At 39.9% G+C, this 19,131-nt stretch overlaps 1 protein-coding gene across 1 annotated transcript in view; it reads left to right on the top strand.

The window, feature by feature from the left end:
• The window catches only part of Ap1s3 (adaptor related protein complex 1 subunit sigma 3), a 69,551-nt gene that overhangs the window by 45,737 nt on the left and 4,683 nt on the right, over positions 1-19,131 (top strand). Inside the window, exons 4-7 of the mRNA XM_087205960.1 lie at positions 4,741-4,919; positions 6,228-6,336; positions 9,164-9,220; positions 14,852-14,989. Coding sequence (XP_087062086.1) covers positions 4,741-4,919; positions 6,228-6,336; positions 9,164-9,220; positions 14,852-14,989 — 483 coding nt within the window. The remainder of the gene's footprint in view (positions 1-4,740; positions 4,920-6,227; positions 6,337-9,163; positions 9,221-14,851; positions 14,990-19,131) is intronic.

Raw genomic sequence — 19,131 nt, forward strand, 5'->3', positions numbered from 1 at the left:
CTGCATGTAATGAGAAGATGGACATAGATTGGCAGTGTAGAAATGATGGAGTCACCCTCCCAGGGAGGCAGGTGAGTGTTGAAAGCCAGGACATGAGAAGATGTTGTTTTCCTCAAGATAGGAAGAAAATAGGTCAGGGATGGGTATGCCAGTTTGGGAGGAGCTGAAGAAACCCCAGAATGGCTTTATTCTCTCCTCAGATGGGGAAGTGAGGATGGATGTCGGGACTGTGAGGGGCTGGGGTGACAATATGGTGTAACCAAGGAGAAGAGAAGAGCACATGATTGGAGGTTCTTTACATCTGGAGGTTCCTGGGAAATGTCCAAGCATCTCTGGAGATTCAGCTGAGCTGGGCAACCACACAGTTGCCGTGGCCCCAACCTGTGAAGTCCTCTGTGATTTTTCTCAGGAGTGTCTCGGTGTGGAAGAAAGATCAGAATGGATGGGCCAGTCCAGCCCTGGCTGGGAATTTGCAGAGTTGCTATAGAGGCAGGAAAAAGAACCCAGGAGGTGAAGATCAGAGGAATAGTGTTGCTTAAGATATGTCATATGATCCAGGCCACCAGAGGAGAGGGCCTGTCAGGTTAATGAAGTGGGAGTGTAGCAGGATTCTCGAGGAGAGAGACGGAACAAAGGCTCTTTCCAGGAAGTGAGTTTATTTGTGCCGGCAGTGACTCAGTGGATTCACGTGGATTCACGTCTAAAGGTTGAGCCCTGAGCATGAGCATCACAGACTTTTGCCTTTCACAGAATTCTTGTGTCTTTGTCTCCCTTATAGTGTAACACACCAACAATCTGTAGCCGGATTGGGCCCAATCTATGTTATAGAGCCATACTGGAACTATACATGGGTACATAGGAACTAATTATGTCATGTTGTCTTTGTTCTGACAAGGCCCCCACTGCATTTTTTTGGGAGAGTCCTGGCCACATTCCTTCTAGAAGGGTCCTGCCACAGGAAGAGAGGAATGTGTTTTTTGTATTTACTATATTCAGGGCTCAGATCCTGAAATGCCAGCTTGTCCTGAGAAGGTGGTGTCCATGGTGTGATAGTCTTGGGACCGGGACAAACTTCTGGATTCCTCTTTTCTCAGATGCTGACCCATTTAATGAATCCAGGTTAGGAGCCAGAAGATATGCAAAGATTAAGAAGTAAAAGTGCTGTTAGAGTCTTCACTATACATATTCAACTAGAAAGAAGATGCTAACACTGGTTCAGTACTAGTCTGCTTTGTGCTTCCCTCAGAGACCTAATGGTGCCTCTCTGGACATGCTTTAGAAATGTAACAAGAAAGCACCCAGGGTAGTTCTACTTCCAGGTCAAAGTGAGATTTGGGGCTCTGCCCGGTGAGGTTGAAGATTGCCCTAGTAGCCACAATGAAGACAAGGAATGTTTCATTCACCTGACATCTTTAGATTTGAGGAGTCACCTGGGACAACCAGACCCTTCAAAATGGTGGCTGACACAAATGGCTCCTCTTGGGCTGAGGATGGGAGGTGTGATGGTGCCCATCTGAGGCAAACATTGGAGCCAAATGTAGAACATGAACCCACCTGTGCACATGTGGTTAGATTTCATGGGACAGTCATTCTATTGCTTCCTTTTTCCCCCAGCTATATTACTGAAGGAGAATGTTGGGTGTTGTTTTCTGAGTTCAGGTGGAGTTTATTTTTGACATTGACTTGAAGTTGACTCTGCAAATATTGGAAAAAATCTCCCATTTGCTTTTTTTGCCCTACTCTTAAGCGAATGCTAATGAAAAACAGTATTTGAATAACCTCTTGAAACATATTAGTCAAATGTGCCCTGAATGACTAAACTGATGGATCGGATAAAATTAATCGCTAGAGGTGATGAACCCATGAATTGCTATATTTCATTCTGCGGGCTTGCTCAGGCTATACCAGGAAGTCTGGAGAGAGAACGGGCACTCTAGCACAAGCCCAGTTCTTATCAGAGCAGAGCTTGTGGGGAGCTAGATCTTTCCAGCCATGTCCTAGGCAATGCATTTATTGGATCACTGTGAATTTATTTGTTACTTCTTTTGAACATGTAGCACAGTTTTGTATTTTACACAGACTTATGATATATCAGGTCCTGATTTTCTACTTTGAGTTCACTGCTAGGGTGAAAACTGTTCTTTGTTCATCATTCTACTTCACTGATCCACGTCAGCACAGGCATCTGATCCTGAGATATGTTTGCAACATATAAAAACTAGAAAGGAAGATACCGTTAACCTTAGAAACAGTTCCTGTCTCTCAATAGAACTTTGAGTATCAATCTGGGTTTAAAATAATGTTTAGCCTATGGAGAATCCCAGAGGATGCTCAACATGATAATTATGAAATCCAAATACAGAACCTGTGTAAGTCAGCTGTCTTTGGAAGGTGCAGGGTAAAGGAGAGCTGCTCATCTCATGGTGGCCAGAAGGAGAAAGAGAGAGGGAGAGGGAGAGGGAGAGGGAAAGAGAGACCAAGGCCCCCTCGGGTCCCAATGTACCCTTCCAGGCCCACTCCCAGTGACCTCCTTCTACCCACTAGGCCTCACCTCCTAAAGATTCTTCCCCCTCCTAATGGTGCCATAGCTGTGAACCAAGCATTCAGCATATAAGCTTTTGGGGGAACATTTAAGATTCAAACCATAAAACCAATAAGGAGAAAGTCTAAAACCCGGATTATTTCTTCTGGAAGAAAAAGGCTAAGGGAAGCTTTGAAGGCTGTCTTCAAATATGTGAAAGATAGTGATATACAATATTGCAAGGACAGTGATACTGTCTCTTTATATGTGCCCTGTGGATGAAATCAAGAAAAATTGATTTAAATTTTACCACAAGAGATTTAGGATACATGGGAATGAAAAAATATGTCTTATAGGCAGTGAAAGGGAACACCTAGCAAATGTGTGGATTTCATTTCTCTAGTAAGAATCTGACCATTCACCAAGTGATGGATTCTATAGTTTCATCTTTTGGCGGTGATCCAAGCTGAGCCTTACTTTCAAGATCCTGAGGTTTTTGATCTTTTAACCATTCAGTGTTAGAATGATGCTTATCTTCATGGCATCTCTTCTTGGAAGCAAAAATACCCTTCTCGATGTGATTCTTAGGAAACTGTAACTGTGTTCCATTACTGAATTATTTATACCCATGTTGACAGTGACTTGGGTATTTAAGAAAATCCTGTACTGTAAGCAGATATTTAAAATTTCAGACTGAGGGTGATTTTTCTTAAAGCTGCTGACTGAGTAGGGCTTTTAAACTTGGTTTCTCATCATCCGTGGTGTCTTGGTTCTTGGATCCTTGCTGGAACAGATGTTTCCTTTCTAAGACAGGAGGTTAGGTGTTAAGAAGACTTCCAATTCTGTGGTTGGGGTAGGGGGAGGGCCCTGGCTAAAGAGCTTTGTTTCATCTGCCACTCAGATGTTGCCACCTTGTGAGTTGTCATGGCTCTTATGACATTCAGAGCTAAACCTCTTCAATAAAGAGCTGAATATTATATTTGCAAAAAGTTGTTTAATGTAGTTACTTTTTATTTTCAGTGTATATTTTTTCTTCATGACACAATTATCTGTAACAATGCATTTTATTTTTCAAAAAACAAAAGCTGGACAAAATTATGATTATGATTAAATTTAAAATGTTTGATTTTAATGAATGATGTTATGATTTTAATTATGATTATGATTTTAATTATGATTTTAAAGCTTGACCTTCTAATACTATGGGTTGAGAAACCTTAATCTCTTATAAAATGAAGATCAGGTCATTTGACAATTACTGAAAATAAAACCTACCATACCTTCAAGGAACCAAAGTAAATTTCTGGATGTGACAAGGTCTTCTTTTCATTGAAACTTTTGAAATTTATTTGAATCTGAATCTTCAAAGATATTTTGAAACTTACTTGAAAATAAAATTAGGTCAGTTCCTAGTGTAGTCAGCACATCTTCTAAATTGTTAATACTCTGCGATGGCAGAGACAGTTGTAATTTGAGATGGTTGAATTTTAGCCAAGCAACCCATGAAGAGAGTGAATGAAGAGCTTACATTTAAGACAGATTAGAACCCTTTCTTGCTTTCTTCCTCTTTCTTTATTCTTACTTTCATTCCTTCTTTTCTTCATTTCTATATTCACTACATTTCTATAGTTGTGATATGAAACTATATATATACATCAGGAATTGAACCCAGGCCCTTCACATTGAGCTAAATCTCTAGCCCCACTTAAATTTTTTTTTTTTTTTTTTTTTGTAATTTTGAGACAGGTTCTCACTAAATTGCCCAGGCTGGGCTTGAACTTTTGTGATCTTCCTACTTCAGTCTCCCAGAGTGCTCCATGAAGCCCAGGTCAAATGTAATTTTTAAAGCAAATCCTACTATTAACTTTTTCTTTCTTTCTTTTCCTTGCAAAGGAAGAATTTGATATTTTCTTCAGTGTACTACTATTTTCTTGATACATTTTTATCCCTTAATGTGTTTACAACTCTTGAAAGGAATTCAAACTTAAAAATTATCTTCCTTCTATAATAAAAGAAAGATATATTTGTGACATGCACATTTCTTTTTTTCCTCTCTGATGGATTAAATATAATTTTATCAGATGAATGGTTCTCATGCTGATAAATATTTTCTCGTCTGTTCAGATTTATATTTCTATGTAAACGCAGACACTGAACTTCTCTGTCTATGCAGAATGATTGTTGACCATATGTTTTTCCCTGCCCTTCATTTGTTCTAGATACAATTCATATTGCTCTTCAGTCGACAAGGGAAATTGCGGCTGCAGAAATGGTACACCACCCTCCCTGACAAAGAGAGAAAAAAGATCACCAGGGAAATCATTCAGATTATTCTCTCTCGTGGTTATAGGACAAGCAGTTTTATTGACTGGAAGGAGCTAAAACTGGTTTATAAAAGGTGTGAGTAACTTTATGAGAATGGAATTTGTCATTATTGCTTTGGTTTGTTCTAATCCCAAACATTTTAGATTACAAGATCAATTCTGTCATTTCCTGCAATTTTTGAAGCCTGGGCCCCAATATTTTTACCAACAGACTAATGAGTAAGGAATTCTCATTTACTGAAATGACCTCAGTGTGTTAGGATGGATTCTAAATACATAAGCTATATTGATAATGCATACATGAGTTTGAGAAATGTTTCATGAGCACTGAATACATTCCTGACATTGTCTTCATTTCTGGGTGGAGCAGTGAACAAGACCTGTAACATTCCTGCTTTTATGGAGTGTTTACTTGTTAAGTCAACAGATAAAATCTTTTCAGTTAGCCACGAATGCTGCAGAAAAATGCAAGTTGGTAGATAGAAAGATGGAGACTTTGTTCATTGGACAACTTTTATTGTACTTATTTACATTTGTGGATGGTAAACTGAGGACCCAGAGTTTAGGTAATTAGTCCTCAGTCATGGTGACTGAGTGGTAATTAGTAGAGTCAGAACTCAAATCCAGGTCTTTCTGGCTTTAAAGCCTACATATTATTTTTATTGTACCTGGTTGACATGGCAAGACCATACTAGACAGGGAGTTCAATTTATAAATGAGAAAATTGAGGCCTGAGAGATTTACCCAGAAAGACCCAGGTAATTGATGCCTCAGCTGGGACCAGCCTGACCCTGCATCTAGCATCAAACCACAGCTTCCAGGAAAAAAAGATACACCGGAAATATCCTTGCAGAGGATTTTCATAAAACCCCGTGGGAAAAACAGAGGTGCACCCTGCGACTGATATTAATGGAGTGAGTTACCAACAGGCTCCTGGGCAAGCTTCCCATGCTGGGCCCAATCTTAGAGCTTGATCCATTGAGGGTAGGTGGCACATTAGAATGCAGAGCAAAAAGGTGGGCAGCACCAGCTACTGGGAGCCTTGCTCAGGGGCTTGGATTTTACAAAGGCCAGTTTATAAGCTGGAAAGAGGTATGATCCATGGGCCAGAGGATACTGTCTCCCTGATCATAGATTTTTTTCAAAGTAAAATTTTGTTGACAGCATTGCATGTAATTAACAGAAGTGACCTGTCTACCACAATATTTTTATATATTCTGGTTTATATTTGGGGAGGATATTTGATGTGGGGAATGATGATTTCATTCTTGGATGGGGAGAATCTGGAGGAGGAGCTGACTTTGCGTATTCATCAGGAAAACCCATCTGTAGGTTATTTAATGTCTTATCCTATTTGCTTTCTTTATGTTTTTCTTTTCAAGGTATGCTAGTTTATATTTTTGCTGTGCAGTAGAAAATCAAGACAATGAGCTCTTGACACTAGAGATTGTGCATCGTTATGTGGAGTTGCTGGACAAATACTTTGGAAATGTAAGTGTTCTTCTGGTCTGTTAGGATCAGGCACAGTCTTCATCTCAGCTCTTCAGTTCCATCTCTCAGTTCCTTCTCTCTCTGAGTCTAAAATATGAATTGCATTTGTATCAGTGATTATGCTTGTCCATCTTAGATCAGAATATGGGTTCTTCTCCCAAAGTGAAGTTCTTAGCAAAGATTCACTGGAGACTTTCAGTGAATCTGAATTTAACTGTGAAGGATTTCTTGATTATTTTTCTTTCATTCTTCATTAGCTTTGTCATCTCTTTTCTATTTTGAATTTTTATCTCTTCTCTCTTCTCTCTCTTTTTTCCTAAGCTAAATATTTTTTAATATTATTAATACAGAAGGAAAAAATACCAAAATCCCCAAATCATATCCCTTCCCAGTGCTATTCTGTAATCTTTTTTGCATTGACTTCCAAGTTATACCCCAATATACCCCAAGAGTATATTATAGCTGCCCTAATCTTCAAAACATGGAGATTCCAAGGAGATCACAACATTACCACTGAGGCTTCCCGAATGATCCACACCACTGACATTTCTTACATTTTCCCCTCTCCAGCACTGCATCCTTGCTCATCGAAGTGCTTTCTTAAATTCTCTCCTCTTTTTTTTGCTGTGGCACTGATCACTGCAGGTTCGTGTCCTATAAATCTGGAGGCTCCTCCTTGGCTTCTTCCACCAAGCTCCCTTCCTCCTCTCAGTTTTAACATATCCTACTTCTCCCCCTCCCCTCCTGGTGTGACGACTGACTCTTCTGGAAACCATTTGCCAGGTGGCTCCTCTCTTCACTGGTGATGATCTTCACTAAGCTGCTCATGGTGAAGAACCAGATTCATCTTTTAAAATCTGATCCATCTTGTTGAAATTTACTATGATACAGGGTCCTCCCAGGCAAAAAGACAGTTTCTTTTGCCTTTCTCTTCCCACTACTGGAATCTACCTTTCTGTATTCAAATTAGACTAAAATTCATCTCCTTTCTACTATCACTAGTATAGATTTATGTGGAATTTCGGTTTTGCTTCTTTCTAAAGCTTTCATATTTGGCTTTTCTGCCTGCCGACTCTTTTGTTTCTCCTCTTAGGCTGTTAGTTGCCATCTTTCTGACAAAGCATAGATCTAGCTGTGGCATTCCTTCACAGTTACATTTGATCACCTGTCATGAATAAAATTCAAACCTTCTAGGTTGGCATTTAAGCTTTCAAAACACTGATCCTAGACCACACCCCAACCTTGTTTCCCCCTGCGTAGACTAAGATAGCCTGTGCTCCAAGATTTAGGTTGCTGAGTAACATCCTTAATCAACACAGCTGCCTGGCCGCCAAGGTGTAAGTCTCTGAGGTCGTGATCTGCGACTTACGGGTTTTTTTCCCCTACTGCTTATAACCTGTTTTGGGTCAGATTTTAGCAGGTACTCTAGAAATATTTAATTCATTTCACCATTTCAAAAAATAAGTCCTTAGATTTGGAAAATAATTTTCTTCTCAGCAATATTCTCTACTTGATTCCCTTTTTCATTGAAGACTTTTTTTTAATCAAGTGAATTTGCTTTCAAGTGAAATTTTATCAAGTGTTAGGAGAATTTACTTTCAGAAGAATTTTTTGTGTCCTCTTAATGGAAGGAACAGATTTTGAAGTATTGGTTGTGGTTTTATCAGACTTGTTCCAACAGTTTCCATAAGGCTGAGCACTGGAAGGATTTATAAAGAATTTTCTCACCAGGTGTGGTGTTGCATGCCTATAATCACAACACTTGCTGTGGCAGCAGGATCTCAGTGAGTTCAAGGCCAGGCTGAGCTACATAGGGTGAGTCCGAGGCCAGCCTGAACTACATAGTGAGATCCTGTCTCAAAAAAAATAATTTTGTCTCCTTCTTTCTGTTTTTTTCCTTGTAAATGATAAGACTTAAAATGGTGCCACAGGGATTTCAGTTGTTAGTCAATATATAAAAGTAATAAGACAGCTATGCCATCTCTTCTTTCTCTTTTTCCTCCTTCACCAAGTTTTTCTAAAGAAATTTGCAAATACATGCTAGCATATTTTCACAGGTAATATTATTTAATTAAGTGCTTTCATTCATTGAAATAAATTCTGATATTTTGGTACCTTTCTTTGAAGTAAACTGCAGATGTAGCCTTTTGCAAGGGCCTGGAGGGGTTTTGCAAAGTCCAAGCTTCCCCATAACTTGTCTCTCCCCGCTCATTTCTAAATGCTGGTTTGGCCTGTTTTGTTTTCCTATATTAAACAAACAAACAAACAAAAAACTGAAAACAGGAATTGAGGCTGAATTTTTATTTCAATGTGCCTAACCTAAGTTCAACCAAATATCTCAGGGTACCTTACTTCTTGAGAGGATTTGAATAACCTTCACCAATACGAAAGCCCTCAGACTCAGAATGAATTCCTACTTGTCTAACCTTAATTTTCCATCCCACTCTGGTGTAGCTTTAGACGCTCTGTCTTTGTCATGAACCACAATTTAATTTACCAAAAAATTCAATGAATCTTTCATTAAGCTAAGAGCAGCTGAGACCACTTCAAGGCTCTATGCCCTGTAGGTGTTCAATTCTTATTAATTAACTGGATGAGCAAAGGCTTCCAGTGTGATTCGCATTGATATCATCTTAGGAATAATACATTTCTCTTTGGTTTTCTTTTTCTCTTGTGCTAATACCAAAGGTTTCCTTGAATTCTACCCTTATATTATCCAAGGGAAAATTTTGAACTGAGCTTTTCTTCTAACTCTGGAAAATATTATCTTTTGAAGACAGATAAATCAAAATCTCTGGTTACTAATTTGATATGTGTTTTTTTTTAGCACTTTTCAATTCCAAAGAGATTTATAAGGATTAACTGGTTAATCTTTCAATCTTCAGTAAGTAGCATTAACCCCAATTTATAGATGCTAAGAGGAAATGCCTCCAAGTCTCACAGTAGATAAGGGGCTGTGTGAGGATTTAGACATATTTTCCATTATAGATTATGTATAGTGGGAGTTTTCACTGATGCACTCAGAGTGTGTGGATGTTGCTGTCCCAGGGAGTTTTCAGACTTGATGTAGGCAGCTTTTCCCCTGTAAGAGAAAGAGGACCATGCATCCTGCCAGATCCTGCTGTCAGCCTGCCCACTAACCAGACCCATGACTTGGGACCTGTCTCTACCTCCATATTATAGATGAGAAGAATGACACTCAAAAAGGTTAATGGAAATATTTGCTTTGCTAACCTCATGGGGCTGATACATGGGTCAAAGAGAGAGTACACAGTAAAATTTTATGAACTGCTCATTGCTGTATAGTTGTGTTTTGCATAACAATTCTTTTTATTTTATATACAACTTTATAGTGTTTATGTAATTTCTTGTTATCTGATGCATTTCCTGCAAATGATTTGAAACTTTTATATTTAGGATAGAATTCAGTTAAGGGCAGATGCTTTTTAGACTATCCAAAAAGATTTAGTTGGTGAAATGCCAAAAATAATCTCCTCAAAGCATGTATTCTGCTATTCAAGAAGATCTTAGGGCACACTGTAATGGAACACAAGGCTAGATACTTTGTAAGCTATATTCCAGATTCTAGACACATGGGAAAAGGTATTGTGCTAATAAACATGGTGCATGGAGGAGGAAATCACAGGGAGGGTCTCTTGAGCATCAAGGGCAAAGTTCTTATTTCCTTGGAAAGAACCTTAAAGTGGGATTTAGAAGATATAAATAATTAAGCATAGCTGAAGAAACTTGAATGTTGCCTGCTGTTCTCCTGGGATATTATCTCTTCTTATTCTCAGATGGAGTTAGACTCAAAGAATAACCATAGAGTAGCGCTTTGGAGTTGTAAATGAAATATTTGCTCATTTGTAACAATGCCTATGATGCCACTGAATTCGTGCCTTCATTTTGCTCAATGATCTAAGGTAGTAACTGTATATCACGTGTGTATGTATGTGTGTTTCTGATTGTGCACACCACCTTACCTCATTTTGATCCCTTGAAGCTAGTTGCAGTAAGCTAATTGCCCCATGGCTGCTGGAAGATGCTAGAGGCCTGGGAATGGGTTTCTGCTCACCGTAGGGTGTAAAGACTTCCTAGAGAGTTTGCATTAGTAGCCCTCAGGCCAAAACTACAGGACTCTGATTGCTGCTTTGTCCTAAGGAGGCTCCTGTCTGTCGTGCACTCCTAGTCTACATTCATCTTGAAATCTGAGGTTTCTCTGCTCTCACTACTATAACTCCTAACCTCTGCCTCTCCTGATCTCTGGTAACTGCTTACTTCTACTTGTTTTCATGTGCGTGGATGTCTAATCTGTGATTTCTTTTTATTTAGTTATATTACTTTAAACTTCAAAATAATGCAAATTTTTCATAGCCTTCTAGATCTATATAGTTTTTTTTAAAGTTAAATAAATGGGATAGCGTTATGCATATTATTCTGTGACGTTTTTCTTTTGCTCACAGATCCATTTTGAAGCTCTTTCTATATCTGTGCATATAAATTTTCATTCTTCCCCAATTCTTCATAGAATCCCCGTGCCATTTTGACAGTATGCAAACTTTATTCAAGCAGTTCTACAGGGTCCACTTAGACCTTGTCTCAGGATGAAAAATAACAAAAGGGTTGAGGTTGTAGTTTAGTGCAAAGGACCTAGGTTCAATCCCTAATGCTCTCCCTGCTCCACGAAAGTGCTTTCTATGGATGGACTTTGGCTTGTTATTATGAGCTATGCTTCTATAATTTTTGCTATTCATATACTACATTTTATTGTGCACTAATTTGAGTATAGCATGAGAATAAATTTCTTGTGGCATTTTTGGGTCAAAAATTTACATTTAAAACTGATAAATACAATTTAACCCTTCAAAATATTCTAAAAAATTTATAAATTCCACTAACAGTGAGTGTGAATACATGTTTGTCCATACCACCACCAGGGATAGATATTATCTTTTAATTTTCAGATGAACATTAATTAGATTTTCATTTCTCTGATTATTAATGAAGCTGCACATTTTATTAGATGTATATTGGCCATTTTCCATTCATGCCTTGTATGTGAATTGTTTTCTAATAGCTTTTATTTGTTTTTCCTATTGTGATGTTTATCTTAGAGATTTGCAAGAATTCTTTCTGTATCATAGGTATTGTCTCCTTCCCCTCCATCTACCCTTCTGCATGTTCCAACCATTTTCCTCAGTCTGTTGCTGTGATTTTAACCTTGTATATAGCGGTACATGGCCCACACTGTGTTCTGATCTCTCCAAATTTTTGTTTGAAAAGCTTTGTTCCCACAATCATTCAAATTTGTGGAGGGAGGAGTAAAAGGAAGTGTACGTAAGCTAAGGACATGCCTTTTATTATACTATCTTATCTCTGAAAGTTGTTCTTATAAAGGAAATTTAATGGGTTGGGAAGTCCTAGGTTATCGTGCCATATCCTAGTGAGTAGATTTTCTAAATTTTAAAATCAGCCCCATATGTGTGTGTGTTTGTGTGTGTGTGTGTGTGCATGGATATATGTGTGAATGTATAAGAGATACTTATGAAGGAGGAGATATAACTGTAGCTGTCTATCTCTCTGTTTATCTACATACCTGTCTATTTGTTTATTGTTGATTTAATTCTGTTTTGTAGTGACTGAAAAGACTGTATCCTTTGCAAATGAGTCAGATGAGCTTTTCTGAGCTGGCCATTTATTACAATAATATTGAATTCATTTGTCTACATGCTTCCAGATTCAATTAGATCTGTCAACATAAATCATGTTCCACGCTGTGGAGGCTACAAGTTTATTGACCTAAATCCTAAATATATGGAGCAATTTGCTAAACTATTGACCCCAATTTTGTATAAAGTTGTAGCATTTACTAGGATTAGAGAATTATCTGGGAGACCTTCAATTTCAAGCAGAATAGAAACAAAGCCCATATGGTGGCCAACTCTTTCACTTCCTCTGCAGCCCTGTGTCCATTATTATTGCACCTACCATGTGCCAGGTACCAGGGATATAAAGGTGACTAAGACAAGGTCTCTGGCCCAAGCTCCGAATTCAGGGGGTTGCTTAATGATCCATAGGTTAATGCCTAACAGAGCACAGAAGGTGTGAGAACCTAGAGGAAAAGATATGACGTCGGAATGGGGCAGAGAGGATGTGGAGAATCACTGTGTCCCTGACTTCTGACTTTGGCTTTGAAATGTGATCTTAGTTTTTCCAGTGGGTAAATAAAGGGAAGGGAGTTTTGGGGGAACCTCCCAGGAATTACTGGAATATGCCAAGGTGAAGACCTAAAAGGACATGGTGAGTTGCTGCCAGGAGGCCGTAGAGTGGGATGAAGGCTGGCACAGGAAAGTAGAGACCAGGGTCGTGGAAATTCCTGTATGCCATGCTGAGGAATTAACCTTTGTCTTGAGCATAAGACCGCACACAGGGGAGGAACAAGATCAGCAGGTTAGCCAGTGTGTGATCGATGGCAATGGCCTCGAGCTGGCACAAACTCTGCTAGAGGTCATCACAGTGGGCCCAGGAAGAGGTGTTGCAGGCCTCAGCAGCTGTGAACCAGAGAAGAGAGAAAGGGTTAGAGATTTATTTAGGTGATGGAATTAGTAGGACTTAGTGGCCAAATCGAGTGGGCCAGACCAAGGGAGGGAGAGGTCTAAGAGGAGAGAGAAAATAAGATGAGCTCTGGAATTAAGTAGATTGGGCAACTAGAAAGAGTTTGCAGCCACTAAGCAAAATGGGGACGGGAGGAAAAAGAATCAGCTGGAGGTTTGTACGGGACATGGTGGTATGGACTGAGGAATATCCAGGTAGAGATGTCAACAGGGGAAAATACTGGACTCATGCCCAGGTGGAGATTGGAGGTAGCTGTCTAGTATTATTAGTCTCCGAGTGCTAGTCGCAGCTGTGAGAACCAATGAGATCGTCCAGGAGAATTAGGTATATTGCCGAAAAGAGGCTGTGATGAAGAACACCAGTATTTGAGGAGAAGATTGTGGCCATAATGTGGCAGAGGTGTGGTCTGTTCTGCTGACTGGTCTGTCCCTGGGCCCCATTAGTCTTCTTAAAAGAATGCATGGTCGTAGGGAGGGGGAGAAAAAGCATCCAAAGAGCCTGAGAGGGAATCATCACATGGGGAGGAGGAGAACAGGCATTAAACACTATTGCTAAGGCTAGGGAGCAAGGGAGAAAATATTTTCAAGAAACAGACCCGTGGGTAGTATCAAAGGCTGCTGAGAGGTAAATGTGATGGGAGTTGGAACTTTCAATGAGCCAACTCAAAGACAGTGGCTTCCAGTGGGCAGGTTGGGTATGGATGGAAAGGGAAAGCCAGGTGTCAGTGAGTTGCTGAGGTGTAAGAAGGGAGGAAGGCAGCATGGATAGCACCCGAAGAGCTGTCTGCTTGAGGCACTGGAAATGATCCTTGTTTGGAATAAGGGGAGTGGCTTTGCCGTGTGCTGCACTGCCACACCACCATCTGTCAGGCTGGTGCAGTGACCTGGGACAGTGGTTCTTAACTCCTGACCTAGGCATTGGCATCCCGTGGGAATCTGTACAAGTGTGGACTCTTGGCTCTGACCCTTTAGGCACCTGGAGACAGAGGTCACAGTGTATGTTTTAAGGAGTCTGCTGAGGACACTCTCAAGTTTGAGAACCATTTGCCAATGGTATAATTTTGAGAAAAATTAGCACAGTTGAGCTGATTTGCTCCCAAGAGTGAATTTCTGAGTGAAGTTGAATGAGAAGAGTGAGGAGTTCCAGACCAAAGGGGAGAATTACCTGTGACATGGCTGGAGCCAGCATTCCTCTGTACAGATGGATGCAGGACCCGGCAGTCTCCCTCTATGGAGCCTCAGATAGATATCTTCTCATGATACAAAACACTATTACCTAAGGACCTGCTCTGCTTTAATAGAATGTGATTTTACTTGACTAAAGGCTTGGATTCCTTGGTTTTATTTTTCTGTCCTGAAAATAATTTCTGATATTGTTATGGTTTAGATCTAAACTGTCCCCCCAGAAGTCCCATGTGTTCAGAGACACAGCTTTGGGAAGGTGGTTGGATCATGGGGTTGCTGTACTCACCTGTGAATTAATCCTTTGGTGAGTTCATAGCTGAATGTGCTGTTAGGAGGTGGGGCCTGGTTGAAGGACGTGGGTAACAGGGGACCTGAACTGGAAGCGATATTTTTGCCCCTAGTCCCTTTCTCCCTCTCTGTTTCCTGGCTGCCATGTGTGGAGCAGCTTTCCTCTGCCATGCTCTTCCAACATGCATTTCTGCTATGGAGCCAGTCAACCATGAACTGAACCCTCTGAAACCATGAGCTCAAATAAACCTCCCCTCTTTTAAATTGTGGGTGTTGTATATTTTATCCCATTGATAGGAAAGTGACTAATGTAGATATTTTTAGCTCTAATATGTTACCTGGGTGCAACTGTCAGATAAGCTGGAGGCACTGGTGTTTCTGTTAATATTTCTGCAAGTTTATCAAAATATTTGTTTTTATCCTACCAGGTCTGTGAACTGGATATTATCTTTAATTTTGAAAAGGCGTATTTTATCCTTGATGAATTCATAATAGGTGGAGAAGTTCAGGAAACATCTAAGAAAACTGCTGTTAAAGCCATTGAAGAGTCTGACATGTTACAGGAGGTCAGTAAGTACTTTGTGCTAGGTATATTTTCTAAGCAATTTACATGGACTAGCTCAATTAATTCTTTCAGCAACTCTAAGAAGTCAGTAGTACTGACTTTACAGATAAGCAAACTGAGACATGAAGAGGTTAAAGGACCTGCTCAATTGCACACAATCAGTAGGTGTGGGGCAGAGATTTGAACCCAAGCAGTTAAGTTCCTGAGTCTTTTCACATCCTGTATGAGCTTTTAATGTAAAGATAATGTCACTGTTAAAAGTGTATCAAATGCTTAGTGCTATTTTTTGCAAAAGTAATTTTATGAGATGTATAAAAGAACTGTCATTAAAATATCTGTGCTGCCCTGGGAAAGCAGAATAGCAATACATAGTTATTTCATTTTCAGGGAATATTAGAGCTTTTTTATTGAAGGTGACATTTATCATTTTAATTAAAATTTCTTACACCTCCTGGGAAGGCCATGTGTGCTCTTGTTTGCAGAAATAAATTGGGAACGCTATGGCGTGATTGCAGAGGTATAAATGGCCCTGAATCATCTTTTTGGTACTGCTCCTGACTCTGTGAGTCTTACATGAAATGTCATGAGACTTTTCCTTTAGGAGCAGCCTTGGATTTGCATCATACCTAGTTGGGGAACTTAACCTACATTAGTTCCCTCTATCCTCCTGTGTGTGTCTGGAGCTCTGGGTTCTGGCCCAGCTCAGTTACCACTGGGTCTTCTCCCATGGCATCACTGGATCTTTCCATCTTTCTGTTTCTGTAACAGCAAGTTGAGAGGAGGCAGAGCATTATAAAGTACCTTTTAAAATTTGTTGTTAAAGCCATTCTTCCTGCTATTTGGAAGTAAAAAGTTAAATTAATAAAACAATATTGGGCAGGATTTTCCAGCAAATGTTTTGGCACCTCTTTGAGCTGATCATTTTCTCCTGCCCATGCAGGGGCTCAGTCCTCAGGTGAGTGGATGGGAAGACAGACATCTATTTAAGTGGCACCCCATAACCAGCTCTGGGGGCCTATTAGAAGGCCAACACATTCATTACTAGAGGTGTTCTCCCTCTAAAGATGCATTTGAACTCTGATATTTACTTGGCTTTCTCCAAATGCTACAGGAAGGAGATTTTACAAGGCACTAGAGAATCAATGGTTTGGAAATTCCACAGAATAGTGTTTCTTAAAATGTGTTGGCGGTTGAAGTTATTTATATTGCTATCTTCAGGTCCTTAATGTGAAATCTCCTTGTAAGGAGAAAGGAGACTTTTCACAGGGTCTTTGGTGCTCCAGTAATTAAAGCCTTCTGATTTGTGGTCAAGACACACCTGGCTTATTTTAAAATCCACCTCTAACCCCACATTGGTGAACATAGACTGTTAAAGAGCTTACAATGAATCTAGTTTCTAGTGTTTCTAATTCCACTGAAATCTGGGGAACAGGTATTTCAGGGGAGAGCTCTTTTACAATCAGCACAATTGGAGGGTCAGGTCTCTGCGGATCCAGTGGACATCTTGACAGGGGTCTCAGGAACCATGTATTTAGCCCTGCATCCTCACTGAGCAGGGAATGTCATGGCTGCCTTTCAATTGCTCTTGTTGAATTAATAGCACCTACCAAATAGAGAAAGTGTTACAGTTTTCCTTTTGGGCTCTGGTACCTACTTCAGAGAAGTCAGAGAACATTTTGGGGAGTATGTTAAAAAACTGAATGTATATCTAATCTTCTTGGGAAAGTTTAGAATCAGTACAAGAAAATAATCAGTGCATAAAGGAAAAAACAATTGCTCCTTCCCTTCTTTCTTTCTTTCGATATCAGGGATCAAACTCAGGACCTTGGGCTTGCGAGGCAGGTGGCAGAACCATTGAGCTAAATCCTCAGCCCTACTGCTTTCTTTATTTCTGTTCTTCAGATCAAAGCACACTTTTGTAGTTACTGTAGGTTAAGGAGTGACATTGTTTTCACTTTTCAAACAGCTGTAAACTTTCGAGCAACCCTGAACCCTTCCTTAGTCTCTACTTGACAAAAATTTCATAGGGGGAACAAAAGAATTCAAAAGCTGTCTTTACGTATTTAGTATGAAGAAACATAGTCTCAGATCTTCAAAGGCTCAAGGTTGATTCTGAGTGTAGTAGAGCTAGATGTTGATAACAGGGAAGAAGAAATGGTTTAATTGGTTGGGGATGACTTACTTGGGAGGGAGGAGCAACAATGTGAATGATGACATAGTTGTTAGAAGGAAAAAGAAACAAAGAGTGGAGTACCACTGAAGTTGCAATTCCTAGAATCACCAGAGGGGGCAGGCATCAGCAAATACAGAGAACCCTTAATTTACGAACTGGATTGGTTCCCAGGGGCTGGTTGTAACTCAAGTTGGTTGTAAGTCAATACAGCTGAGGTCTGGATGTTTACCTCAGTACACGCTATAGGTAACAAGAGGCAGATGAATCTTCCATTAACCTAATTAATTCAAATTGTTTGTATGTCAGGTTGGTTGTAACTTGAAGGTCCACTATATTTTACACAATAAGCATGTCAAGGGACAGTCAAGCAGTACCTCAGGAGCTCAAGCCAGAGGAAACCCTTATGCCTGTGTGGATGGATGGGCACCTACTTGATGTACCCCAACACTGTCACCTTTCAAAGCATAAACCATGTTAACAGCTAAGCCAAACCACGATGCAGTTGAAAGTCATCACATGTACAATGTGGAATGCATAAGAAACATTACAGTGCTAGCAGTATCCAGAAGGAGTACCAAGATTCACACTGCAGCCTTCCTTTTGGGAAAGCGAGGGCAGAGCTTCTTAAAATTTGTGCTGATTTTTAAAAGTCTGTTCCACACCTTTCAAGTGCCCAGTTCAAGAACATCCCAATTCTCACCTTACTGGTTCGTGCATGACTCAGACAGCCAGTCAGTGTAGTTTAGCAGCCAGAGCCATCTGGTGGTATGAGCTGTGTCCCAAACCAGGGCCCCTGACTGGCTCAGGAGTCTTCAAAGCTGCAGAAAAGGCCTGGCAATGTGCTTAGTTGTACATTTTAGTCAGATTTGCAAAAGTTAGATATGTTAACTGAAAAGCCATCAATGAACATGAGATATTATAGAGGAGGATCAAGCATTTAGTTAGTGAAAATAAATACTATTGTTCTGGATTTTGTGATATTTATGATCTTTCGAATATTAGTAATCTGTCATTTCTTTTTTCACTCTAAATCAACTTTACACCTAAATTTGTATCTGTGACTTTGTGTTCCTTTTTAAATGGCATGAGCTCTAAGCTCCTCAAAGCTAATGTGGGCTCTGGCCAATGTGCTACCCCAGCTAAATTAATAAACATGGGTGGCATCTTCAGGAAGAGGCACAGGGCAGTGCTCATTTAGAGGGTTCAGAGCTTCAGAAGAAACTGTGGATGACTGAGTATAAGAATTTTGAGCAGTAGAGCCCAGGAATTCTACAGAGAGCAGGCAAAAGCAGTTGGAAAGACTGATTTGGTCTCTTTAGGCGATGTGTCAGTGTTTCCTGGCAGGTTCCAAGGAGTCTCATACTTGGTCTAAGCCTTAGAACAAGTCAAGCTTTGATTACTAAGTTGCTGATGGTGATTCAGATGGAAAAGGAAGGATGTTGCCTAGGGATAACATGCGGCCCTCCTTGGGCTCTCTTATTGATTCAACCTGCAGCTATGGTGTTATACAAACACACGCCCCCAGTAGGAGGCAGCGTAAGAGAAAGTACATCCTCTTGTACACTACAGGGCTTGCACCTTCACTGTATAATGACTTGTAGTTGTGAATCTTTTCAGACATACAAAAAAGAAGTGTTGGAAGAAAATGATGCCCTTCTGGCTTGTTAGCAAACTTGGTAACTGATGAATAGGATAGAGAGACAGTTTTTGTATACTTTGGAGGAAAGCCTTTTCAAAACACATGCCAGAAATTCTTTAGAATCATGGTGTGTTTATCTTTTATGCCTTGGCGGTAAGTGTAATAAAGATGTTCTGCACAATATAGGAAACAATACATATGTTATACAAGATGACTTGAGGTTTTTTCAGTACATGTGCCTGGATGTGATCTCCATGATCATTTTAGCAGACATTTATCTTAAATCAACAGTGACATGTTGGCAGCTGTTGCTTTTGGATTTCTCTTATCA

The sequence above is a fragment of the Heterocephalus glaber genome, unplaced genomic scaffold (genome assembly GCF_053883595.1).
Source record: "Heterocephalus glaber isolate CG9 unplaced genomic scaffold, H.glaber_assembly_v1.0 deba00000621, whole genome shotgun sequence".
NCBI classification, from domain to species: Eukaryota; Metazoa; Chordata; class Mammalia; order Rodentia; family Bathyergidae; genus Heterocephalus; species Heterocephalus glaber.